We start from the raw sequence: 27,436 nt of genomic DNA, 5'->3' as shown, positions 1-27,436 counted from the left end.
AAATGTGAAAGGGAGAAAAGTTACTGTATCATTTTTAAGTTTATATAAAAATAAAGTGGAGTAGTAGAACATCAATTATGCAGAAAATTATTTACGCCGTACTTTTCAGTGGGAGAAACGTTTCGTCACTCGTCCAGGTGACTACAACTGAACATTTCTCCCACTGAAAACGTCCAGATGAACAGAATCAACCTTTGGAGATTTACTTACCTGGATAATTGAGAATGCATCAAGACGTACTTACATATAATTTGTCTATCTTCTTTCCTGCGAAATACCTGGAAGTAAGACAAGTTTAAGTGACCCCATAAAATATTATTTGTGTTACCAGCAATCACAGAAATGCATATTTAAAGATGAAAGCATTCACGTCCTGGTTTGTTGGGAGCAGCTCCTGAATCTGTTTGATTCAGGATCTTCAACTCGGGATACACTCGGGATAGACAAGAACATGGAACACCGAAAACTATGGCTACGAGCCCAACACGAACCCGACGTATCAGCCAGAGGTCCCTTTACTACGGTTCGGAGCCGCGGACCTGTTTTATATATGCGCGAACAGTTTTCTATACGAGATCGCTGCAAAAAGTGCAGCCTTACCTAATGTCCACCTACTGTTACTCATTTATATTAAGATTTAAACATCCAGTTGGTATTGGTATGGTGAGTAACCTTCAGTAAAAGTAATAAATCACACAGCAATAGTTCATTCATGTAGTTGTAAAAAGCATGATAATATATTAAGTAATCCAAAGTATTCGAATACGTTACGTATTCAAATACGTTACAAAATACATTTTGGGGCATGTAATCTGTAATCTGTACTGGGACACATTTTAAAAGTAACCTTCCCAACACTGCAGACCACACAGCAGTCACTGCACAGAACCACGAATAATACTAAACACAAGGATATAAAACCAGGACACAGACACTGGGTCAACGACCCAGGAACACGACAAATACTACACAAAACAGGAGCACGACCATCGGAAGCAAAACCAGGGAGATAAACGAAACCTTAGAATATTCTACAAACCATAATCTCAAAAAGAAGAAAACATGAACCCTGACATGATCTGGAATACTGGCCATGTACAGCCACTATCTTACACATTCCCACTGCCCGACACTAGTCATCACACCAAAGAAACCCCCGAGCAGATTACTCACAGGGCTGTGTAAGGCTCGTAGTGAGCTGCATTGTCAATGTCAGGCTTCTTTCTGTAGCAGGCTGCAGTGGAGGTGGCGAACAGCTACAACTCTAACATCTATCTCGAGCTCTGCTCTCTTCCCCGGCAGCGGATTGGCTCTTCCAGCCTTCTTGTCAGCTACTCAGTCGTGTTAATTAGCCAATCTGCGGTTATGGAAAAAATGTTGACACGACAAAAGTTAACAGTTAAATATTTACACAACAAAATAAAAATCTAAAACCAATAAAACAAAACCCATGCAAATGCACCACAATAAGAAAAACATGCAAATCACAGCAACATGAAGATTCTGCCTGATGACACTCTGTCATTGCTTTCTCCAGCTTAAAGCACGCAGTATTCACAACAATGCACGGAAGAACAAGCTGCAATAATATATAAATAATAATAAAGACTTAGATAATAATATTTGAATGATTGTAAAGCATTTGTATTAATAAAGTTTTAAATCTTAATAGTGTGAACACTGATTCAGCATTCTGTTACTACTACTAATAATACTAAGTGCTGTTCATGTGCAGGAAATAATCACTCCACTGATTTACAACTCTTTAAGGAGAAAATCAGTCCTGAGATATCTACTGTAGCTGTTGACTGTCTGAAAAATTGTGTACATTTTGTGTATATTTCGAGTGATGCAACACCAAATGGAAACATTACCATACTTATGATTTGTAATGATTGCATATGACATTCCTTCAGGCATGAGGATCAATGATGCTACATGCTTGTGAGACTGACTCATATCATAGGGCTTTTTTGCAACACAGTAATATGCATAAATAAGATCTTCAGCAAGGTTAGACTGGTGGCCCACCATGATTGTATTAAAAAAAATCCACCCGTGTAGACGGTCTACATCCTTCAAGCTCGGGTCCTCTACCAGAGGCCTGGAGCTTGAGGGTCCTGCAGTATCTCAGCTGTTCCTTGGACTGCGCTCTTCTGGACAGAGATCTCCGATGTTGTTCCTGGGATCTGCTGGAGCCACTCGCCCAGGTTAGGGGATACCGCACTGAGTACTCCGATTACCTCGGGGACCACTGTTACCTTCACCCTCCACAACTTCTCATGTTCCTTCTTCCTGATGTTGCTATCACTCAGTATCACTACATCTATCACCACAGCTGTCTTCTTCTGCTTAACCACCACCTCTGTGTCTGGTTGGTTAGCCATCACCATTCGTCTGTCTGCATCTGGAAATCCCATTTGAATCATTCGCAACCACCCTTATTATATCTCTCCACCTGTTTCCTTACCTTAACTACACTTTCCTCCATCTCGTCCTTACTCTGGTGTTGGGACTGCTGTTGCTCTGCCTGTGCATCTCCACAGCTGCTGCTACCAACAGCAGCCTCCTGTGGCTGTGAGCTCCAGCAGCAGCAGCAGCTAACATGTTGGTTCATTTGGTACACTTTGCTACATCGATTTTTACTTTGTCTTTCCCTCTTAGCTTTTCGTCACTTCTTCCACACCAGACTGTGCAAGCTGTGGTTTTTTCAGTAAACAACAAAATAGTTTTATATTATAATTATTTGGCTACACAGATTAATCTGAGGAGGTCAGCCCCAACCAAATAATCTTATGAGGTTCTTGATGCAGTCGTCCTTTTATTTGTTAGATCTTGATAAACACTCTCTAGCCTAGTTGATATGCGTAAGTTTTTCCTTGCTGTTGTTGTACTGAAAGATATTACATGTTGCCTCTCATTACATCTGAGAGAGGCTAAAAGGACTAGTAAACAATCTTTAACTTCTAATCAAAACTATAAAAATTTAAAATATAATCAAATGATGATTGGACGGTCCAGGGAGAACAAAAGGAGAGAGAAGGCATAAATAATAATTTTTTAAAACTCTGTGCAAACAGAATAAGTTCTTCATTTAATCTCAACAGTATGACAGAGTATCAAGGTTACATTAAGAAAAAAATATGTTATTGATCATTTTGAGAATAAAGTTGAAATTTCAAAATTAAGTTGAAAATCTATTTTGAGAAAAAAGCTGAAACGTGCAGACTGAAGTTGAACTGCCACAGTTTCTACACCCGAGTTAGTGAAACTGCACCTCAGAATCAGTTTTAGTAAGGAGATCATTTCTCTCACACTGTGGTGATGAGCAGAAGGATGCTGAAAAGAACAACTATAATCAGGCCTATTGATCACAGGAATGCCAGGCAGTGTAATGGAATGAAAATTTATTCAGTAAACACAACATTTCCTGTACTAATACTGCAGACACACAGGAAGATGACAGATTGTCATTCAGAGTGGAGCAGCACATGACTGCCACAGGTGACCATGTTAGGTTTGTAAGGAACAGACAGATTGTGTGTGTGTGTGTGTGTGTGTGTTGTGTCTGGTTGGTCCTGTATGCAGAATAAGTCTCAGAACTGGATTAGTTATCCAACCTCAACTACACGTCAGTGCAATCAGACACCTGAGGTCAACGTTGGAAAACTGTCAGTAAATGTGTTTGTTACAAAGTGTCGAAATCAAAGAGCAGCAGTCACAAACCAACCAGCAGGTGAGTGCACATATGCAAACTACACAATAAAATACACAACGTCAGTCACGTGGAGTGGGCCACTTTCATTGATCTCTATTGGTGTAGACAATAAAAGAAAGTCTGAGTTACAAAATACTGACAAAAACAGACTAATGAGCCAGTTTCAAACCTCTAAATCTGACTGGGAGTTTTGGACATTTAATGGATTGATTGGAACATAAGTGGTTCAATGTTTACTTTTTAAAAAAATAGGATTATGTTGACACAACAGGAACTTTCAAACATTTACTTGAACAATGAAACTTTGCCAATCAAAGAATCAGAATCCCGACTGCCCCTTAATTCAGTGCGCTTATGACGCTGCTGAGGATAGACTGCAGCAATAGTATCATAGAAACATCTTATTAATGGGAGGTTAGTTGTCATTAAACCCTGACGTGGAGCATAGCATGCACACACAATAAAGGACCACATTAACTGTGAAACTGATTGAATCACTAGCTCGGAAAAAGTCATTACATGTGGCACAAACAATACAATTTACAGTATGAACTGAAGTGTTATAGTTATTACATGGATTGCATCACATTAGAGCACAAGAGCGACCAGCCAGGTGAAAAGAAGTGGGCAGAAAGCCCGAGCACACTGTGGAAGGATCCCTGCCATAACTTAGGCTGCTACGCCAAGACGGATCCTTGCAGGGCCTGCGCTGTTAGTTTGATTTAATTCAGCTTCTTCAAACCTTTGCTCCACTCTGGTAGAAGCTGTTGAGCTAAGGTCCTTACAGCAACCTTCAATACTTTGTGTAAAGCACCAGAATAATAAGTATTCATCATGAGGCTGAAAGTAGCTCATTACTAGGAGGGACTGGGCTTATCTTTATTGGTAAAGAAACAGACTGCAAATGTCTAACAGCTGCTGAGGTTGTAATGACTTATTGTTAAACAGAGAGGTTCAAAAATAAATGTGATTGTTTTTCACAGTACAGACGTGCTTTCTGTTGGAGATTATGAAGGTGTATTTTTGAAAGGTTAAATATTAACCATATCAATGTGGCAAAGTCAAACTCTGGAATTCAATACAAAAAATGTAATAGTTGTTCTGAGACATTAAATGCATACAGTACAGGAGCACAGGATGTGAGAGGGACACAGCAAACCCTGGAGCCTGGAATTTGGCAGCTGAAGTCAGTTTCTTGCTCCGGGCTCAGTCATTGATCAAAGCCAGGATCATGCTGGAAAACAAAAGTCGGATATGTAAGTGCAAACAGCTAAGACAGCCCTGGACGTGTCAGCAAAGTGTGCTTGTGTCACCTGTACAAATAGATGAAGAAGCAGAGCAGGTGGTAACCCAGTTTAATCATGGCCTCCTTCATGTGAGACTTGAGCAGACCCCGGTTGTGGATCTCAGTCGGGTCAAACACTCCCATGTTTCCCATTGGAACCTTCAAGTACCTGCAGGGTGAGATGGATCAAGATGATACACCCAGCAGACTCAAAGCACCAGTAAGACTGTTCCAGCTGACCGATTGTGACTGAAAGTTTAGTCACTGGTTAGTACTGTTAAGGTGTCTGCTGGGTCCCTACACAGTATAACCCCGCTCTTTGATAGAAAATGACAAGGAAGAGCTTCGATCACTCTCTGGATGAAATGATTCATTTGTCACTCTTTATGTAAAAGTTTGAATGATGGTACAGTACATTCTATCCAAGCCTTTATTTTGGTAACCAACTGCAGCTCCTCTGCTTCCTAGATGCACAAAGAAAGTCTGAGAGCAAAGTCCTCTAATGGTCATTAAGATAAGATGGGGCCTGATTATTCAACACATTGTATACTGCAGTGCAGTACCTGTAATACCTACAGCATGCTCTAATCGCTCTGATAGGATATTATGGTCGACAGTATCGAACGCTGCACTGAGGTCTAGCAGGACAAGCACAGAGATGAGTCCACTGTCAGAGGCCATAAGAAGATCATTTGTAACCTTCACTAAAGCTGTTTCTGTGCTGTGATGAGCTCTGAAACCTGACTGAAACTCTTCAAATAAGCCATTCCTCTGCAGATGATCTGTTAGCTGTTTGACAACTACTCTTTCAAGGATGTTTGATATGAAAGGAAGATTAGTTTTTACAACATATTTTGTGCCAGTACAGAACGTGACATCATCTGATTGGTTAGTTGCTGCTAATGGACTTGCATTAGTTTGTTAGGTAACTAGTGACAGAACTAATAACAGAGGGGAAAACGAGGAGTTTCATGTTAACAAATTAAGGATGTACTGTCCACTTTCACTCTGGCTAAGTGGTTCCTCGTTGGTTGGCTAGCTGCACTGAAAAAGGAAAATCCACCTGTTAGCTGTAATGTTCGGTTTTATACAGTGTGTGGAGGAGAGCCTGTTTGAGTCCGACAAGCTTGAGTCAGAAACTGATTCTTCCTCACGTGGCTGGATGTACCGTGCAGTGCAGTCAGCCCATGTGATCAGCTCTATTTCAATCGTCTCCCAAGCAAAACAGTAAACAACACAACAGGTTCCTACAGGCACACCACAAACACAACTATGTATCTTATTGAAGCACTTATTGTATCTTGTGTCTTATTGTATCTTACTGGGAATCCCATCAGCACGCCCGCAGGAAAAATAGGTCGATGTGTGCGATCAGAAAAAATAAATAAAATGGTGACTGCGAGGCAGAGACACTTTCTGAAGTGTCTGGGTGTGCTTGAGAAAAGAAAAACTCTTTTACTGTATGAAATGGCGCCGATTGCACTGCTTTGCTTAGAGATTGTACGGCTTGTTCATCCGGCCTGGTGAGGAACATACCAGTGTCAGACTCAGGCTGGTTGGTCTGGCGACTCAATCAGGCTCTCCTCCACACAGTTCTCATTTATAAAGTACTTTTCAAAAATGAACATTACAGCTAACAGTGCAGTCCCGTTTCAGTGCAGCAGAGTGAAAGTGGACAGTATATCCTTGGTTTTTTAAACATAACAACATTGCTGTAACTAGGGACAATACAGCAGTGACACCCACAGACTCATTTTTAGTTTTAGTGTCCTTATGTTCCACTCAGCTGTTGTTTTGGTCACTAGTTTGCTAACACAAACTAATGTAAGCAGCATTAGCACCAACCAACCAACCTGGTGACATCATGTTCTGTGCCAACACTAGATGGCACTAAACATGTTTGAAGAACTTTAAGCACTTATTTCTTAAATCCAGCTACACAGTTACATTTATGTCCGTTTCTGAGAGGGGCCTCATATTAGCCTGTATACATGTAGTGTTTTGGGTCCACATTAAACATTAGGATTTCTACCTTTTGGCTTTAGAACCCAAGGAGCCTCTTGAATGAGGCCCCATCATTGCTGCTTTAATTATTTTTCCAACCACGTGACATAAAAGGAACAACTACAAAAGAGAAAGGATTGCCGACATGCACGTGTAGCTGTGGTGGACCTAACTGATGCTGAGACTGGGCATACCTGTAAATGTTCCAGGCTGCTACAGGGAGGTTCAGGAGGAGGATGAACCAGTGCATCGAGACCAACATGAGCATGGTGGAAAGACACTGGGCAACCATCTCTGGAATTACCCACTAAATATCAAACAAACATCCATCAAACATTTGAATTACAGATTAGAAATCTGAGTGTGAACATTAACTCTTTACAGTCAGTTACAAAAAGAAAAGAAGAAGCAATGATTATTTCATAAACGATGGAGGGTAACAGATAAACCGCATCATCAACCATATCTATAAAATCAATAAGACAAAGGAGACTTACTTTGTTTAGCTTGGAACAGCAGGCTCTAGCATTGATGTAGTCACATTCTAGATCAGACAAGGTTATAATCTATATTTCAAGTTAAGGTACGATGTGCTGGGAAAAGGATAAGATAAAACTTTATTGATCCCTCGGGTGGGCTCCTCTGGGATGCTTCATTCAGGACCTCGACTGTGGTTCTTTCAATTATCCTAAGGATGTGCTGGACTAGTCGACCCAGATGGTACCACACTTAGAAGTCCTTTAATCTAAATGTACAAATTTTAGTTGATGCCTACTCTCAGTAAATTATTGTGTCCTAAATGTTATGCAGCCATCTGCCACCAGATGGCGCATCGTTGTTGAGACGCACCATAAATCCGTGAATCTGGAACTTATCTTTTGTTAACAATGTTAGAATAAGATCGCCGATACAGTCCAAAAAGTGGACGGGCTCTCCCTCAGCATAGGGAGAGGAGCTCAGTCATTCTGGAGGGGTTGAGAGCGGAGTCGCTCCACATCGAGAGGAGCCGGCTATAGGAGAAGCTGTCACCTCCTGTGTAAGGAGTTCCGACCAGGCATGTCCTACCGAGGAGGCCCCGGTGTAGACCCGAGACATGTTGGAGATGGTACATCTATCGGCTGGCCGGGAACAGCCTAATGTTTTCCCGGATAAACTGTAGGAGGTGGGGAGAGGGAGGTCTGGGCTTAGCTGCCGCTGCTCCTGCGACCGGACTTCAGATAAGCAGAAGAAAATGGCTGTACGATTTATTGTTTTATGGCTTAAGATGTCTTTATTAGTTTTCGACATTTTCTATTAAACAGTTCTCAAATTTAACTTAAGAGTGTTTCTGAGTTTGGACTAGTTGGTTATTGTCGACCAACAGTAAACGCCGGTGGATTAATCGATAGAATAGTCGATTAGCTGCTGACACTAAACGCCACACATTAAACTCCGCATTAACATGGAGCTCTTAAACCAACTGCCCAGCAGCCCCGTACAAACCTACTAAAACTAATGAGTTCGTATTTCTCATGTGTTTCAGCAGATGTGTCCTCACCGACATGTAGTCAAACCAGTTCGTGAAGCATGTCACCCAGCGCTGCGTGGGACTGCAACATAAACCCCGACAGTGTGAAATGAAACTATCAGTACAGAGATGGGTGCAGACAGCCGCTCTTCGTGTCTCCTAACTCAAAACACTCTACAAACTTTCATACATTTATTTCGTCTCAAGTTCGTTCACACTAGCCCGACTACAACGCTCATAACAAGGCGGCTAACAAGCTAGCTGGTTGCTATTATTTTTGTTCTTTTATAGAGAGAAGACTTCAGCAAAGCTCTCGGCCAGAAACCCGCTTTGACGCAGACGATTACCATCGTCCGACTCACTGAATCGAAAAGGATACAAAGTAAACGGAGAGGAAAATCAGCGCACAACAATCCACAAGAGACAAAATGAACACTGCCGCTTCCATGTTCCTTTTTCCGCAAGTACAGTTTTTATTTCCGGACAGTTGACTCGTTTGTGCTGCCCGGAGTTGTGACAGTGTTAATGCAGCGCTGCCACCTAGCGGACCGGAGTGGACATGGTTGACTCCTGACAACCTGGATCCAGACAAACTGTAACAGTGGTTTATTTTTTCTGTCATTTTGTCAAGATTGACGTAAAATAACGACGTAACAAAACATAAAAAACAAAAATTTGAACTTTTAGGCACTCCTGCTGGCTCTGTGGTTAACAAGAGACAGTAAACATCAAATAGCAAAAATATTATAAGGCTGCTTCAGCAGAACAGATGCTCGGTGTGCTGTTCGTTATGGGGAAATGGACAGGGCTGCAGGGGGAATGACAGAATGCTGGAGGCAGAAGCAAGAGGGAATTTTCTTTTAGCCTAATGAAGATGCTTAAAGGGGAGTTGGTAATGAACATCAGTGAAAGAAGCAAAAACGTTTTAAGAGCCAATAACGAGGAAACACACTCAGGACAGTGTTATGGTCAGGACTCTTACATGCTATTGGTGTGTGGGACAAAGAACAAAGCCTTTGCTCGAAACCTACAGTGTTCTATCAGGTAAGGTCTTAGTGTCAAGATTATCTGTTTCTCATCAGCTTCACAAATCTTGACTGGGTTGAGCATCCACTGAGAGGCAATTTGGCTCCTAAATGTTGGTTTCACTATCCTCTCGGTCTTGTGCGCTAACATCTCTGTCTTCCTGTTTCCAGTAACCCTTCCCTGGGCCAAAGAGAGAACCTACACTGGATCACTGACTGTTACTGCTTCCCTGCCTGCCGTCCTGGGACTCACTCGCCTGTAAGCCAACAAACCAGCCGCCTTTCTCCGACTCGCTCACAGCTGCAAGTAAGCAAAAGCCTCCATGCACTCAGAGAGCCCTGTATTCACTCCATGGAGCTCTCCTCTTTGGTTCATTGCCATTAGCGCCCTTTCCCTCTCTCACAGTGGCTCTCTCCCCTGTGAACAGATAAACCACCTTCAGCTGTGAACTAAACCTCTCATGCTGTCTTACAGAACTCAGTCAAATCTTTAAAACAGTTACTGTCTTGGTCATGTCTGCGCTCGAGTTCTTCATTCTGGTTTTGCCTAAACCCATAACAGAATTCCACGACTAACATAATTCCTGCACAAAAAATAAATGGTACAGAAAATATATACAGAAATCCAGTGCATACTGTATCCAAGCACAAAAGCAGGCGAGTGCATTGTGGGACGTTTATACATTTTTACAGATATGAAATGTTATGATTGAAATTTAAAGTTAACAAAAACATCACAGGATCAAATATAGAAACACAGAAAACAGCACTAAGTCTCAGTTAACTCAGACCTTTATGCTACAAACTGTAAGCCACCTCTGCTGGCACCTTAAGATTCAGACTAACACACAGCCACATTACTGCAGATGCTACATCCATTAGTCCATCAGTCTCCTGCTCCATCCTTCCCTCACTTGTGGAAAAGGCCTGAGAACATGCTAATTGTCATTGCAGCCACAATATTTGGTTGTAAACCACCTTTGCATGAGCTCAGTGAAGCTCAATGAAGCCAAATGCATCATCTGAAAAAAGAAGAGCTGAGGTCTTGAGACCACAGAATTTGATTCTTGTCCTCTCTATGACTATAAAGTCCATAAACATTGCGTCCATCACCTACCACAATGAACAACAACAGAGACGCACCGACTCTGAGGACACCCTGTGGAAGGGTTAAGTTTCTCTGTCCTCTATCGCTAAGAATCCATAAAAGACATATAAGTGCCTGAATCTTCATTCAGGCACATTAAAAAGTCCACAAATAAAATTTCCAGATGAGTGTGCAGTACATGCCATAAAGTCAGAGTATCTTCCTCTGGAGGGCTGGAAGGCAAAGTGCAGTCGATCCATAAAATGCTGCATTTGTACTGAACCTTTTTCCGGAGTTACAGTTTCTCAGTTGATTGGACGAATTCCAACTCCACGAGCCTTCCTGTCATGGTTATTTGGACACTGTCTCGTCAGCCGTGGTCCTCAGGTGTGTCCTCCCTGCTTTGATTTCCTCCTGTGTATATATTATGTTCTTTGTCATGTTGTTGCCTTACATTCTCCATGAGCTGTGTGCTCTGTGTTTGAGTACCAGTTCTAGTTTCAACTTTCTCGTACTGATGGCCAGCTAAAGCTTTCTGAAGAATTGAAGCTTAAAGTGAAAAACGGTTCGAAGCTATGCGACGCAGTGCTCTTTGGTGACATCTGGTGGCCACAAATATGAAGAGCAGCTTGAATCTACAACTTCTAATGAACAGCTTCATTATGATTGATCACTGCACAGCTTCTGTCTGACATCAGGCTGATATGGTGCTTTGAACATGTGCTTTTAGGGTGAAAATGTTATGTCTATTTTAATAATAAATCATTTTTGATTAATAAACCTTCCATGTCTAAACACATGGGGTGTTCTCCTGCTTGTGACTTCTTGATGATTATTACTAATAACCCCCCACTATATATAACAATGTACAGCAATCTTACAGTAGGTGCTGTGAGGTCCCTGCCTCCACGTGATTATGTAATTAACCAGGGGACAGATGCATTTATATATACTATAACTTCTATATTTACAGTGTTTTTCTTCTGTAGACCTGGGAGCAGAATTGCTGATGATTTATTATCAGCAGTTATTATTGTAGGGTCTACCTTACACTAAAATGCGTCTTGAGGCGACTGTTGCTAAATAAAATGGAGCTGGTTTTTATTTAGGAACAGGCAGCATCCTCCATCTCCCACACTAAATCACCCAAACACAGCACACATCCCACCAGTGATTCAGTTCCTTATAAACCACTGAATCAGGTACTGAAGCAGTGACGAAGCTTCGGACGTCATTGATCACGTGACTCTGTTCAGCCCCCGCCTCGGCACAGCGTTTCTGAAGCCGTGTGTTGACTCTTTGACACGTGCCGGAGCTTCAGCTTCAAACAGGCCGTCACCAGTAACAGTTCACAGCGAGGCTTTGAAACAATCTGACTCCACAGCAACACCTGCAGTTTTTCCTCCTCACAGACTTTAAATGCCAAAGTAAAACAGGACAAGAACTTTCCTCCAGAAAACTGGCAGCACACCACAGCTCACATAGTTTTTATCCAATGGATAAATTTATTACATTGTTTTACATCATATAGCTGCAGCCTCACACATGATCAGTGACTAAAACAGCCTCAGGTCTCCGTGTGTGTCAGGAACCACACAGGCTGCATATTATAGTATTACACTGTTGTACATCGGCTGTTGACAATTAAATACATGACTCCAAGAGCGACGAGAACACAGCAAATTAACTTCCAAACAGAAAAAAACCCAAAACTACAAAAAAAAAAAAGACAAACAGAGAAACCAGAAATATTAGAAAACTATATGACTGAATGTGCTTGATGTAAATTCTGCATTACAAATAGTTTTACTTCACATAAATATAGACTGATTTTGCGTCCAGTTGATGTCACTGTACTCAAATCGACACGTATCAAAAGTGTTCGGGGGCAGAGCTCGAAGAAGGACAGAAGCCTCCGCTTCCTTCTTAAGACCTCGACCACAACAAAACATGAAAAAATAAAGTGGAAATATTCAAAGATAAAGTTCAAAATGAAACTGTCAAAACTGCATATCAAGCAGAAAAAATATTGCATATAACCTATTCCCACAGCCACTTAAATATCGTCTTTGCACTTTCTTACATGTATATATAATATACAAAACCCTCCAGGTCGCTCAGGAAATCCCATCACACCAGGCAGAAATAATTTAAGACAGATAACTAACTGGCAAACAGGACAACTGAACAATCTCACGAGAAAGTTTTGCACACAGCATCGTGTAACAGACATTACCTGCCACGTCCTGATAAAACTTGTGGATCAACTGAAAGAACATTTGAAATTAGCAGCAATGAAAAGCTAACACTGTCATAGACTCTAACTCAGGCCGGCCGGCTGCCTACTCGATCCAGGAAGCAGCTGCTTTCAGTGAGAGGTGAAGGAAAAACGTGCTCAGCAGACACAACAGCCCACGTTCTTCGAGTTTAGAAATAAAAGCAAAGGTGGATGTGCCGCTGCTTCAGACGGACAGTGCGGCAGCGCTGGGACATACAATAGTGTTGTTCTACAGGTGACCCTGAATCTGAACATTTCCGATCCGGATTTCATTTCCGATTTCCACATCAATGGGAAAAAAAAGCAATGCTCTGTGTTCTTTTCTCTCCCTTTTCACTCTTCTTTCTGGAGACTGAAGAGGTAGTTTCACATTCACAAAGGGATATGGATGATGGCTTGGAGACATAAATATTGACATCATTTAGAATGATTAAAAAAACACCACTGAAAGCTTAACATGGTGATTTAGCACTAAATTTGAAAACAAGGTTTCAAAACCTTTTAACTTGAGTCGGCTTTCAATGGCAGAGACATTTTATCAACGGTATGGAAACAAGTAAAGCTCAGCTCTCTATTTAGGACTCCAGAGGAGCCAAACTTTTGATCTCTATTTTCACAAATCTCAGGCATAGTACACGTGAAGATCTGGCACAGCAGAGAAGAGATGGGTCTGCCGCAGAGACGTTCCAAGTCCAACGAGACTGAACTAAGGAAGTGCAGTGGGATTAAAGCTGGAAACCCTCCATGGGTCCTTCCTGTTGCTGGAAGACAAACTGGCCTTGATTCTGATCCACCTGTGGAGCCAGGCTGGCATCCTCTTCCTCCACACCGAAGTAGTGTTCAATCAGGTCAAAGGCTTTCTGGTAGATCTCCTGGTTCTCGTGGCTCTGTAAAAACTCAATCTTGTCCAATCCTGAAAGAATGGAAGCAAATCTCAGATTTCTGACAATGTTCACACAACAGGAGTTTCAACACTGGGTGAGAGAAAACTTCTGGGAATATAATGTATGTTCTGATGTAGCTCAGGAGCTACAGCAGGCATCTACCAATCAAAGTGTTGGTGTTTCGATCCCCGTCTGCTCCGGTCTGTGTGCCAAAGTACACCAGGGTCAGATACTGAACCCTGAGTTCCTCTCCACTGCATTCAGCAGTGTGTGTGTGTGTGTGTGTGTGTGTGAGAGAAGGATGGGAGCGAGTGTGAGACAAAAAATACCAACATGCTAAAAAAAACCTTGTAATTCTTAAAATGTCTAAACTTTGCCTTCCCCCCTCACATACATACTTCCTAAGCAAAGCTTTCGCTTTTATTTGACACTTTAACTTATACGTTGTTGGAAACATGATTTTTGACGTGCACGCTTGGTTACAAAGAGGTGCCAAGAAGGGACAAAATGAAAAAAACAAAACAACCCCACTGAGGTGCAGTGAAGACACAGTGGGTGTGGAACCAAACATGAAACAAAAGAACATCTCCACTTTTCTGAGAGTGAATGAAAGCTGGTGAATTTTCTGTTGGTGGTTTCCGAGCATTACCGTAAGCTTCCTCAATCAGAGCGCAGTACGGATTGATGCCAGTTCCATTCTGTTTGGCTTCCTGTTCTCCCAGTCTGAGGATGTTCTCTAAACCGTTCAGTGACACCTGAACAATCTTAGAGTCCATCACTGTCAGCAGATCACACATAGGTTTGATGGCATTCAGGGACACCAGATACCTGTCACATAAAGCACAAACGTTAGTGCACAGGAGTATTTCACTTTGTTTATAAAGTACGATTGATTTTTGGATTTCCACCACTTCCTAAACATAACCCCGAACACCAACACCAATGTGGAATGTGTAGAGAATTCCCAGCACAGTGAAATCTGACATAAACCAAACATATGAACATGTAAAATGAAATATTTCAGATCAGCACTGTTGATTTAGCTCCACAGTCTGAATGAATCACATTAACATCCATACGGTGTCTGTAGGAAAGCTCAGACTTCAGAGTGTGGTGCACCATCTGAAGCAGTGTTCAGCTAACATTGGTGGATTTTAATGACTCATCACAGGCTGTAACTAAATCGACATTAGCAACAGAACCGTGCCTCAAGCTTTGTATTTGTGGGAAACAGCAAAGAGGAATCTTCACATCTCGTGACTCAAGTGTTTTTAAGACGAGGGCGGGTACGTCTGGTAAACGCACTTTATCTGTGAAGGAGTGCCCCCAGAGGTGGCGTTTGTAATTGCCCACGCAGCCTCCTTTCTCGTGCGGAACTCGGCCTTCTGAAGGATCTCGATCAGCACTGGAAAGATGTTGGCGTCAATAACGTTCTGACAAAAACAGAAAAACGTGGTCAGCAGCAAAGAACAGCAGCTTTTCATCTCGCCACGACAAACGGAGATGACGCAGCAGAATACCTGAATCTGAGCTCGGTTTCCTGCTGTGATGTTGGACACAGTCCAGCATGCCTCCTTCTTGATGGATTCCTTAGGGCTGCTGAGAAGGTGGAGTAAACATGGCAGTGCTGAACAGTTCAAGATTACCTGAGACGAAAATAGAGAAGCCAATGATCTTAATGCTGTCAATGAGAAAAGGCCAATCAGCATCAATGAAGGAAACAGCGGCTCTACCTGAGTCTGGATGTCATCTCCTGTTACGATGTTTCCCACTGCACGCAAGGCAGGAGAAACAACCTTGTAGTCACTGTGCCTAGAAACAGAAGGCGCACGGTGAGACGCGCGCACGGTGAGACGCGCGGGATCAAAGACGACAGATTCTTTGTGCAACAATGTGACGCCATAAAGATAAAATAAAGTTTGATGCTTCAAATCGTCCAGGGAACGAAATCAGAAAAAGCTGATTGTGTTCTACTGGACGCTGCGTCTCCCAAAGAAAACACAGATGAACAGAATAAACGCTCTCAGAAAACAAACAAACAAAAAAATCTATGACTCTGGAAGTTTCATACCACCAATAAGAAACTCAAAGGACTGAAAGCTGGAGCTTATACAACAATGAACATTTTCAACCGTGCATGAATAGGCTCATTGCAAGGGAAACTAATACCGTCGACTGTTAATCCAACATTTCTGTTTAACCCTGAAAGCCTCACATGCCGATCCCTTCTTTTTTAAATCCAGCACCACCTAACATCATTTTTTATTCACCATAGTACTTCGTTTATTAATGACTGTTTCGGTTTTCTTCTTTTGGCTGCTGCCTTTAGGTGTCACCACCCCCGATCGGACTTCATCTCAGTCTCAGCTAATACTTAGCATTCAACATGGCCCTTTACTATATTAAAGGAATCTTGCCCTCGGACTGGTGGCTCCATACTCAGCAGTGTTATTTCAAACACCAATAATTTCTTATGGTTTTTGTCAACGACCATGTTTTAAAATGAAATGGAATGGGAATGAAGAACCGATTTCCAGAAGCTCAGTTTTTTAGATATGTTTGTGCTTATCGCTACAATCAGCTGATTTCAGCTCATGTGCCAAAGGACAAAAAGAGTTGCACAATCTACAGCATACTTTTAATTTTACTGCACAAAAGAATGCAAGCGCGACAGTAAACTTCAGCCCTTTGCAAGCATTTGAAGAGACAGCATGCTAATATTAAGCTAGCCAAGTTCCCAGACTGATGATAAACCTGAGTAAATGCCACACCCAGCCCACACTGTTTCCACCTAACCCTAACGACACAGCCTCCTGTGGCCGTGAGGGCTGCTTACTAGTCGTTGGTGGTCCTACTGTTGACCGTGCAGCTTCTAACATGTCGCTTAATTGGACACATTTTCCTGAATACACGTCTTTATCCTTTTTCCTCGGAGCTTTTCAGTGTGGCCTTTTCAACACACTAAACTGTTCTACAGGTAGGGGAGGGGCTGGTTGTGTTAAGCAAGTTGATTAGGCAGTACAGTATCAGCAATGAAAATGAATGAATGGGCTTGTGTCAGCACTTGTAGGGCTGGTGTGGAGCGTCCCTTCAATTAACCCATCGGCACACTGGGCAAATGGCCAGTGTGCCCAGAGATGTTGGTGACTCTCAAAGTGAAGCTAATGAGAACAGATAAGCAATATCCATAATGGAAACAGAAATTCTTATCAATTATCAATTGAATGCCCAACTATAACTCAATAAAAGGCTTTTTTTCTGATTTGTCACACTCAGATGTTGCAGATCAAACCAATGTTAATATCAGATAACCCAAATAAATCTAAAATGCAGTTTTCAAATGATCCCACTGCCCACCAACATCTAGCATAACAGTAACACTAAAAGAACATGGATGGAAAAATTATTTCAGCTGTCTCCCAGAAAATTGTGAAGGACAATGCCCAGCCAGCTCGCACTGAACCTCAGCTACACTCAGGAAATTTAAATCCAATTGTGACGTTATGTTTTGGCTCCACAGCCCTTCAATTCTGCAAAGAACAGTGGGCTGAAATTCCTTCACAGTTATGTGGAACACTCAAAGCTTGGTCACAGCGCAATCAGCTCTTACATTTAGGGAGCAATGACTTTTTCCTTTAAGTTGAACAAATGTGCAAAAAACAACAACCAAAGAGTATGTCAGTGTCGTACATGAGCAGCTCAACGAGCCTGCGGCAGACCCCGGAGTCAATGACCGTCTGGATCTTTTCGTTGGGGCCGTCAGACAGGTAGGAGAGAGCCCAACACGCATCAGCCAGCACATCTGGATCACTGCTGAACAGAAGCCTGGACAAAACGTTGAGACAAGGAGACACCTGACAAAATAACACAGACAAGGAACAATTTAATATTGGAACCGGATGATCAGGACAGGAAATATGACTTTAAGAAGGAGGAAGGCAAATGAGCTCCAGTATTCAATAACGATGACTGGACTGACCTTTGCAAAATCTGGCGGTGGGTTTTTGCCTCTGCACAGGTTGGACAGAGCCCACACTGCATTTCGGGTTGTTGTGAGACGGTTGGATTTAGCGAGCAGCCTGCACAGAGCAGAGCCAGCTGTTAGTACAGCTCTGACACAGTCAGACAAACGCAGACAGACGACGAACACTTACTGCTGTAAAGATGGGAGGATGCCACAGTTGAGTACGTAGTCTCTGCACTCAGCATTATCGCCCGCTATGTTCCCCAGTGCCCACACTGCCTGAAAAACAGCCAACATGCTTCAACTACGTTACAGTCCAGCAGACTGCCTTTGAGACTAAAACCCGTCCAGTCAAACACTATGAGAGCAGTTTACACTGATTCAGGTTTGTTCCTCTCTTAAGTCCTGAAACTGTTAGAGAAACTGAACATCCACGATACAGATGGCAACTCACTGGATGCTTTTCTATTTCAGGCTAGTTTTGGAAACATACAGATCATTGTGTGTGTGAAAAATCACAGCAGATCACCTGTAACTAAGCAGGGATTGTTGTGTGACTCTCACCTGTTCCTGCACATCCTCGTACTCTGAGTTCAGCAGTTCAATGAAAATGGGAACGGCTCCTGTTTCAATCACAACCTTGGTGTGCAAGAAGGTCCCAGAGGCGATGTTGGTCAGTGCCCAGGCTGCTTCGAACTGTTACGAGCACACACCGTGTACAACGGTTAAAACAATATGATGCCGACAACAACAACAACGACGACGACAACGAGTATACTGGCACACTCAGTGTCTTCAGAAATATTATTCTCTGTCGTTTTTGCTGGGACGCTAGTACAAACCTCCACAAAGTATAAGGACATTTCGCTTGATCAGAAACAGCTTTGAGTTCTAATAGCACTTCATTGTTTTTACTAATAAGCGTGCCAGCCCAGCCCACTTTCACAATATAACTGGAAGTTTACAGGCTCACAAAGCTTCTTAATTCAATGCTCACAATAGCTGTGTAACTCCCACCAATCGTTTCAACATTCTAGGTATTATTAATAATAATAAATAAATACAAATGTGATTAATAACAAAACAACATGTAAACTGCTGCCCTGTGAAACACCATGTCACCCACTCGCTTTGAGATGAATAACAAATTAATCAAAGGACAAAGTTAAATACATGCAATACAAGCATGAATCTGACTGTAGACGTCTGATGAGTTTTGGAGACGTCACATGGTGAACACATGATACAGGAACACTTCTGTTATCTGATAGTGAAACTATTCAGACATTCAAATGACCGAATGTCCTGCTACTCTCAGATTAATGTATTGTTGGAGTCTCTGACCTGTAGTGTGCAGTTTTCACTCCGCTTCAGAAAATCCACAAACCGAGTCACAACACCAGGAGTGGAAATCACTTCATCTATGGGTGGGCTGGGTTCTGTGCAAAAGAAACGAGTGAACACTTTGAGCACGAGCCTGCTAAAGGGTTAAAGGCATTTCACAGACAGATTACCAGGCTGTGAAATGTTCAGGTCGGTTTCAGAAAACCAATTAAATTTGTGTTTTGCAGAAAAATACCTCAAAGAGCAAGATTTCTTTTTCAGGTCGTTGCGTGTGTTTCTCTTGGTTTAATCTCTATTATGTAAGTCAGTACAGGTGTGGTGCAACATTGCTAAAGTTTGGCAAATGATTACTTTAGTATTTTGATACCGAGGCAGCACTGCTCCTGTAGAAACGAGGCTTTACAGAAGCTGCACACAGAGCAGAGCTCGGAGTCTGTTGTTGACAGCCAGGTGAAAGCAGAATAAAATAACTTTGCAGCTACTCTGTTCAACTTTGCTCCAAACTGTTATTTCTCTTTTAGTAAACTGACTACAAAAACAAGAATCTTCCATTAAACGTCACAGACACACACCTTTGGAAAGCAATTTTCTGAATTTCTGTGTAGCAATTAGTTGATGGTCAGGGTCTTCAGAAAAGATCATCTGAATCATATCTGCTGTTATGACTCCATCCTGCACAAATGCATCAGACAGAGTTGATGTTTAGTTCAGACTACAGCAAAGCAAACTCACAGGGAGAAAGGGAGTTTACACTTACACCTGTGATGGGTACTGTGGAGCTGATGTCTGGATCTTGGATTGGACATTCCTGCATGGAGTCATCAGCTGAAGGTATGCAGACATTTCTTCTCTTGAACAGCTGCAGTCATACAGACAAAGCCAAACGACACATTAAAAAAAACCCAAAAAACTGCACAGACGTACAAATGTAAGTGAAAGGCTGCAGGAGACAGTAGTGATCAGAGCAGAGACGCAGCCTGAATATTATAAAGAAGTCCAGACTGAAAATGGAGACGGAGAAGAATCAGGACCAAAGTAAAGAGAGAAACACAATCCAGTCACTGTCAAAAAAACAACAGCTCAGTAAAATCAAATGTTAACCAAACACACAGACGAGTAAGAAGCCACATGGACACAACTCAAACTTTAATGGGAACTTGAGCCCCAGTTGCTGAGTGCAGTTAGCTGGCAGCAAAGGCAGAGGAGAGCAAACCTCACACCCTGATAGGAAGAACACAGCAGGTCCAAACAGGACCATAACAGTCCCACACGTGTTGAACTCGGTTAAGCTTAATTCCATTTTATACACTAAATGTTAGTAAAGATCACCTGTTCCTCTCTTTTTTGTTTGCGTAGCTGAATTCCTTCCTCTTCTCTCCTTCGACGCATTTCCTGAGGATTCAACGCTTTGTTCTTATAGCTCTTCATCCTGTAGTTGTCTTTCCCTGGACTCGCCATTGTGTCTGAGGATTTAAGCAGATCGATGCAATCATCATCAAATGCTGAAGCCTCGGTACATTTGAGTTTACAACATATGAAATGACATCAACAAGCAGCGTGTACGCGGCACAAATAGAAACACAATACAGTTTGTTTGGTTTGTGTGGGACAATTATAGAAAAGGCTCCTACAGTAAAGCTGCAGTTTGCATTTATCCTCACACCCTCATCACATTTACTTGCACTGGACGAGATTAAAATACGGCCTTTGCCATGACACTCAAAATTAAGCACAATTCAGTTGATTGGACATGATTTGGGAAGGCACGTGCCTGCTGTTATAAGATCCCGTAGAGTTGACAGTGCATGTCAGAGCACAAACTAAGCTATGAAGTTCAACAAATTGTCTGTAGGTGTCCAGGACAGGAACATATGAAGGCAAAGAAATGGGGAACGGTACCTAAAAAAACTTTTTGCAGCTTGATCAAACAAAGACTGAACTTGAATGCCAAGTGTCAAACCAGGCACCACCTAAGCACACAGAGTGGCTTTGGGACCACTCTGTGATTGTCCAGGCTGCTAGCAACACACACTACATTCTCTTATGTCCATTCGATCATTTCAGCAATCGCCCCCACAAATCTGCTGACATTTGTGAGTCCTTATAGTAATGCTATGATTATTATTTCTATATACTGAGTCAATGATTGTTATTCTCTCTTCCAATACATTTAAAACTGCTTGAAAAAAAAAGGAACTGGTAAAGCACAGTAGGAGTTGATGGCACTGACACATTATCTTTCTCTAGTTAGTCAATAGGGCGATTCACTGTCTTGACAAGTGAATGAGTGAGTTTGTGTCTGTAAACCTTTAAAAGACTAAGCGGTGTCTGCAGTGACGGAAAGCGAACATATTAGCATTCTCGAGTTTGCCCTGTGCTTTGATGCAACGCTTTTATGCTGCTGAAAAGAAGACATGATGGTGTAGATGGTAATTAATAATAATAATAATAATAATAATAATAATATCAATAATTCAGCGTCCAACCTAACAACCCTCAGGTAGGGGTGGGCGATATATCGAATATACCCGATGTATCGCGGGGTTTTCCATGTACATCGGTTAAAATGGCTGCATCGTAAAAACTGTCTGCATGTAATTCACTGTGAGGTTTTTTTCCTACCACACGCTGCAAATGCATCATTTATTCACACCTGCCAACTGGAAAATTTCCTACCGGCTGGAATGTGCCCAGCATGCGCGTTTATATACTACCAGACAGAGAGAATTATGGCGACAGCAGAAGTCTCAGATGAGCGAAGGAATGAGACTCGCTGTCGTTTGGATGTCGAACAAAATGCAGTATTTTTCAAAACATGCCATAAAACTATGCCACAAAAGGTAGCAGTACCACAAATTTATTCTACCGGCTTAAAAGTCAACATGAAAACTGTGGTAAGCTCCACATGTCAACGTCTCCCCACACACCAAGGAACACGTTAAATACACCAGCTGTGATACCTGTGACTGCTCTCAGCGGGTTTTATAGTCACTATCTAGACTTTTGTTTGTTTCTGTCAGCTGGACAGCTGCATCTAAAGGTCAAAGGTCACTCTTTCAAGGATGCCAATGTTCACATTTTGGACAGAGAACACAGATGATTGGAAAGAGGAGTGAAAGAAGCATCTATGTCCACTGTGAACGGCCATCTTTGAACAGAGGGCGGGGCTTACCACACAACCTGTCGTAAAACAAGCTTTTATTTTAATATGTTTAAATATCAACCCAATTCCACTTTCAATGTGAAAAATGTTACGAAAGCCTTGAAATGAATGTCGCCCTTTAGACTCAAACCCCTCTTTGCTGCAGGTATCGCTTCCATCCAAGCTGTATAACTTAAACATGGTCTCAGACCAAGTTAACATTTCATCTGCATAATTCAGAGCCATGCATTAAACGAAGTAAATTTTATAATCAAATTATTCGCATTACTCGATGAATCGTTGCAGTCCTACTTTCAACCCCTTATTATTTAAACTTGGTTACAAAATTAGAGTGCACTCTTTTTTTTGTTTTTTATTTGTTATTGTAGCCACAGAAAATAGCACAATAGAAGCAGTTCAACAGCAATTAAAGAGCAATAGTCCAAGTCTCCCACAGAATTTGCTAGAAACGGTACATCTCTGCAACAAAACGAACCACACCTCCAAAAGTAAAGCGCTTTTTCGAACAATGGCTTCACCTTCGGAACTTCGTTTCCATCTAAATCTACACCAAGTTTGAATCGTTTCGGGAATATTCAGCAAGTCGGAGAAGACATGCAGCATAACCTGGAAAACTGTAGAGTATTTAAGGTCACAGCAATCTCCACCTCCAAGTGAGTTCTCCTACCCAAGATCTTAAGAGCACCTCCACAGATGATGAGCGATAACGCTGACTTTCTTCTAAACTGAAGCGTTCTTATGGCTGTAAATAATGACAGCGATAGCCGCTCCTAAACTAGGATATTTCTTTATCAAGGAAGTGGACACGACCCGCTTTCCCGGTCAGGAAGGAGGTCATGCCTAACTGCTTAAATCACTCCCCTCTTGAGAGTATAGGCACACATTTAACAGAAAACATGAACATTGAATACCCACGTTATGCGATTTCGTAACACGTCGTTTTACTGGCTTGCAGGAACTAACCTCACTCCGTGAAACAAAACAAAACGGATTTTGGTCAAGTTATTCCTGGTTAGACCCTAAATTAGCTTCGCGAATAACTCGATGGCTAATGCTAACTTGTGGTCAACATCTCTGCTGTAAATTCAATGCAGCGGTTTTACTAACTCTACCCTTATTACGTAGCCTTCCCCGATTCTTACCCAGTGAAGATCTAATGTAGCTGAAACACGTACGGCTGTGAAATACCTACAGCTTCGACTACTCCCTCTGTTTCTTAATCCAAAATGGCGTCAAACTAAAACTTTCCCAGCAAACCCCGCGCGTCAACAACACCTCCGTTTCCGTCCACCGGTATAGTACGGAAAGCCGAAAGCGCCAAATCACCCCCATTTTCCCCATGGACGACCCAGCGCTCCACAAACATGAAGCCAAACGTCTCTTTCGCCCCCTGGTGTCTGATGCGGTATAGGTCACAGATCAGCGGATGGGACAAGAAAGTTCTCTTCATTTTTCCCAAAGATGCTTTTCTGCCATTATTAGTAATTCCCATCACGCTGATTTGTGTTCAGGGGGTCTTCTTTCGCATAGACTGATTCTGATTGTTAACTTGATACTATAAGAATCATTCACTCTGTAGGCCCTGTTGTTAATTAGATAGCAATGCGACACACCTGTGTTACTCTAATAGTCTCTATGTTTGAATGCTTCAGCACTCTCAGCACTCTCCCCAGAGATGACATCAGCTGCACACTCCACAGAGTACTGTGAAAGAATTGCCTGGAAATTAAATGTTGTCCTTGAAACAAGACTGAGGATGATATAAACCTGAAGATTTAAACAGTTTTAGATCCATGAGCACTCTACAGCTCGTTAGATCTAAAAACACAGCAGCAGCAGGTTTCATACAAGTGTAATTTGTTCTTTTGCATTTGATAACAGGATCCAAATTCCACATTAGAATCAGTATACTTTATTAATCCCTAAGGAAATGATGTGGTTACAGCTGCGCCAAGACAACAGGAGCAGACTGAACTAAATCAAATTATACATTATGTAACAAAGTTACAAAATAGAAGAAATACCTCAAATATAAATACCCAGAATATTAGAGAGATTAAATATATATGATGATATTATGATCGTCAACATTCAGCCTGGAAAAGACCTAATGAGGAGACCATCAGGACCAAACTGTGTCTCCTGGGTGCAGAGGTCTTTCATCACAGCTGTCCTGTGCCAGATCTCAGTGCAGGGATCAAGCAGGACTCGTAGTCTTTACCAGCACCTCCTTCAGTCCTGTAGAACGCTATACAGTAAAAATCTATATATTGTGGTGGACCACTAGAGGGCTCCACTCACACCCAGTGTTGAGGAAGTGTGTTCTTCTGTTTTGTGGCGCGATATGTCCAGTTGATGTTGGAGACAAATAAAGAAGGAGTGTGAACTGAGAGCTCTGTGTCGTAATGCTTACCTCCACATTGGTGACCCCGACGTGATCGAAACGCCGACCGGGGATACGGAAAGGTTCGAGGGGTGCCTGCGTGTGCCGGTGGATTTTTGAGCGTTGGCATGGGACACAAACCGCCGCCCATTCTTTCACCGTCTTGCGAAGGCCCGGCCAAACGAACCTGGCGCTGACCAGCTTGACCGAGGCCCGGACGCCGGGATGAGAGAGGGCATGCACCGAGTCAAAAACACGACGACGCCACGAAAGGGGAACCACCGGGCGGGGGCGGCCGGTAGAAACGTCGCAAAGAAGGCGCGGACCGCCGTCCCACACCGGGGTGTCCTCCAGCACGAGGCCCGTTTTCATTGACTGAAGCGCCAGGATGTCCGGGTCAGCATGCTGCTCGGCGGCCATGGCAGCGTAGTCGACGCCGACATACACTGGAGAAACCAACACACGTGACAGACAGTCAGCGACGTGATTGGACTTACCAGCCACGTGCTGAATGTCTGTGGTAAACTCCGAAATGGCCGCCAACTGGCGCTGCTGGCGTGCGCTCCATGGGTCAGAGACCTTGGACATCGCAAACGTCAAAGGTTTGTGGTCAACGTACGCAGTAAAGTTGCGACCCTCGAGGAAAAAACGAAAATGCCGTGTCGCGAGGTGCAGGGCTAGCAACTCCCTGTCAAAAACACTGTACTTGCGTTCGGCATCCCGGAGCGTACGACTGAAAAAGGCGAGCGGTTGCCAGAGACCTGAAACCCGCTGTTCCAACACCCCACCCACTGCCACGTCGGACGCGTCGGTGGTCAACGCGATCTCCGCCGACGGGAGCGGGTGTGCCAGCAGGGCGGCGTCAGCCAGCGCAGACTTGGCTGCGGAAAACGCATGGATGCGTTCCGGCAGCCAGTCAACCGGATCTTTGGCTGTTTTACCTTTTAAGGCAGCATAGAGTGGCTGCAGCAGGTGGGCAGCTCTGGGGAGAAAGCGGTTGTAAAAATTTATCATCCCCAAGAACTCCTGCAACGCTTTAACCGACGTGGGGCGTGGAAAAGCTGAAACGGCCTGGACTCTGTCGGGCAACGGAACCACACCTTCAGCGGAAATGCGGTGCCCGAGGAAATCCAGAACAGGCAACCCAAACTGGCACTTGGAAGGGTTGATGATCAGGCCGTGCGCTGCCAAACGCTGGAAAACCTGGCGCAGATGGGACTCGTGCTGGCTCGCTGAGCAGCTGGCCACCAATATATCGTCCAGATAAACAAAAACGAACGGCAGCCCACGCAAAACTGAGTCCATCAGCCGCTGAAAGGTCTGGGCGGCACCTTTCAGGCCAAACGGCATGCGCAAAAACTCGAACAAGCCGAAGGGGGTAATGACAGCGGTCTTAGGGACGTCTTCGGCGCGCACGGGAACCTGGTGTCGTAATGCTTACCTCCACAATATATTACATTGTCATTACTCAGATATGACTGACTCTGAATTACTTTATGGTAAATAACACACTATTGGCAAGACCCAGTGTGAAAGAATTCCTTGTTGAAGTTTTTATTTCATCAGGTGACGACCTTTGACCTTACATCAGGTTGTATTGAATGCTGTCAGAGAAAATCTCATGTTCTCTTTCTGCAGCTGACTACAGTGTTTAAAACAGAAGCTGTGCAGATCTGAGTTACTGTCTATGTGACATCATGGATGATGAATCATTTTGACTTTTTGTCTTTAACTTTAGTATAAGCAGGACTATCACCTCATCTCGTCACCATCCATCAGCTGATGATGCCAACATGGTTTTCTCTGTACAGTCTTTAATAGATGTCTACACCCAAAGAGCTCCCTGAATAAAGTACTTGGGGTCAAGTACACCAGAAATGTACTATATAGGAACCAGTCGTCATACAGTAGCACAGTTCTTGTCTAAAGAGACAGTGTAACACCTTCTGTCTTCATCAACACTATCAAAGGAAACATCACGTATGTAGTGAAACCATGTTGCTGCTCACTGATCACCTCTCTGAAGTTACCTTCAACCAGATAATCATTCTGTATTTGCTAACACTTAACAACCAAAGATTCCAGATTCTGATCCATCAGTCCATAATACCTTCTTCCAGTCTGCAGTAGTCCAATGGTGGTGTTTCATGGGCCAGCCAAGCCTCTTTGTCTGATTCTGACATCTGGCTTTCTTGCTGCAGCTCGTCCTGTCAAACCTACAGCAGGAAGTTCAATTCAATTCAATTCAATTCAATTCAATTCAATTTTATTTATATAGCGCCAAATCACAACAAAAGTCGCCTCAAGGCGCTTCACAGGTGCAGAGAAAAACCCAACAATCATATGACCCCCTATGAGCAAGCACTTTGGCGACAGTGAGAAGGAAAAACTCCCTTTTAACAGGAAGAAACCTCCGGCAGAACCAGGCTCAGGGAGGGGCGGGGCCATCTGCTGCGACCGGTTGGGGTGAGAGCAGGAAGACAGGATAAAGACATGCTGTGGAAGAGAGACAGAGATTAATAACAGATATTCAATGCAGAGAGGTCTGTTAACACATAGTGAGTGAGAAAGGTGACTGGACAGGTAAAACTCAATGCATCATGGGAATCCCCGGCAGCCTACGTCTATTGCAGCATAACTAAGGGAGGATTCAGGGTCACCTGGTCCAGCCCTAACTATATGCTTTAGCAAAAAGGAAAGTTTGAAGCCTAATCTTGAAAGTAGAGATAGTGTCTGTCTCCCGAATCCAAACTGGAAGCTGGTTCCACAGAAGAGGGGCCTGAAAACTGAAGGC

At 43.0% G+C, this 27,436-nt stretch overlaps 2 protein-coding genes and 1 long non-coding RNA gene across 6 annotated transcripts; 1 reads left to right on the top strand and 2 right to left on the bottom strand.

Annotated features, from left to right (window-relative positions):
* Positions 1-3,390: 3,390 nt before the first annotated feature.
* cnih4 (cornichon family member 4) lies at positions 3,391-9,051 on the bottom strand. The gene is made up of 5 exons (XM_003454858.5): positions 8,894-9,051; positions 7,505-7,573; positions 7,202-7,314; positions 5,032-5,172; positions 3,391-4,952 (listed from the first exon to the last, which is right to left on the bottom strand). Exons 1-5 carry the CDS (start codon positions 8,960-8,962, stop codon positions 4,925-4,927), a joined length of 420 nt encoding a protein of 139 aa, XP_003454906.3. The 5' UTR covers positions 8,963-9,051; the 3' UTR covers positions 3,391-4,924.
* Positions 7,721-8,857, top strand: LOC112848244 (uncharacterized). The gene is made up of 2 exons (XR_003222253.1): positions 7,721-8,112; positions 8,533-8,857. It is a non-coding gene; the product is annotated as an uncharacterized LOC112848244 (long non-coding RNA).
* Positions 9,052-12,108: 3,057 nt separating the features above from the next.
* On the bottom strand, positions 12,109-26,929 carry kpna5 (karyopherin alpha 5 (importin alpha 6)). 4 transcript variants are annotated; one of them, XM_003454859.5, is made up of 14 exons: positions 26,753-26,929; positions 20,426-20,559; positions 19,854-19,955; positions 19,669-19,768; positions 19,097-19,191; positions 18,317-18,448; positions 17,943-18,031; positions 17,768-17,867; positions 17,479-17,642; positions 15,522-15,600; positions 15,309-15,434; positions 15,094-15,221; positions 14,438-14,616; positions 12,109-13,817 (listed from the first exon to the last, which is right to left on the bottom strand). In XM_003454859.5, exons 1-14 carry the CDS (start codon positions 26,823-26,825, stop codon positions 13,630-13,632), a joined length of 1,689 nt encoding a protein of 562 aa, XP_003454907.2. In that variant the 5' UTR covers positions 26,826-26,929; the 3' UTR covers positions 12,109-13,629. The 4 variants fall into 4 exon arrangements, with proteins under 4 accessions (XP_003454907.2, XP_005459457.1, XP_005459458.1 ...); XM_005459400.4 differs by lacking the exon at positions 26,753-26,929 and adding an exon at positions 23,402-23,558; XM_005459401.4 differs by lacking the exon at positions 26,753-26,929 and adding an exon at positions 23,452-23,546.
* Between the last annotated feature and the right edge of the window lie 507 nt (positions 26,930-27,436).

The sequence above is a fragment of the Oreochromis niloticus genome, linkage group LG11, assembly GCF_001858045.2.
Source record: "Oreochromis niloticus isolate F11D_XX linkage group LG11, O_niloticus_UMD_NMBU, whole genome shotgun sequence".
Classification (NCBI taxonomy): Eukaryota; Metazoa; Chordata; class Actinopteri; order Cichliformes; family Cichlidae; genus Oreochromis; species Oreochromis niloticus.
The sequence above is the reverse complement of the archived record's forward strand: the minus strand, read 5'-3'. Positions and strand labels throughout refer to the sequence as shown.

What these genes read in the sequence shown, in the direction of transcription:
- cnih4 (XM_003454858.5), bottom strand. Translation starts at nt 8,962, where the DNA reads ATGGAAGCGGCAGTGTTCATTTTGTCTCTTGTGGATTGTTGTGCGCTG. An exon ending in GCTGTTCCAAGCTAAACAAA is followed by an intron (nt 7,315 to 7,504) that starts GTAAGTCTCCTT and finishes TTTGATATTTAG; the next exon opens with TGGGTAATTCCAGAGATGGT. An exon ending in GCAGCCTGGAACATTTACAG is followed by an intron (nt 5,173 to 7,201) that starts GTATGCCCAGTC and finishes CTCACCCTGCAG; the next exon opens with GTACTTGAAGGTTCCAATGG.
- kpna5 (XM_003454859.5), bottom strand. Translation starts at nt 26,825, where the DNA reads ATGTCAGAATCAGACAAAGAGGCTTGGCTGGCCCATGAAACACCACCA. An exon ending in CTACTGCAGACTGGAAGAAG is followed by an intron (nt 20,560 to 26,752) that starts GTATTATGGACT and finishes TTAAATCCTCAG; the next exon opens with ACACAATGGCGAGTCCAGGG. An exon ending in GAGATGACATCCAGACTCAG is followed by an intron (nt 15,435 to 15,521) that starts GTAGAGCCGCTG and finishes TTTTCGTCTCAG; the next exon opens with GTAATCTTGAACTGTTCAGC.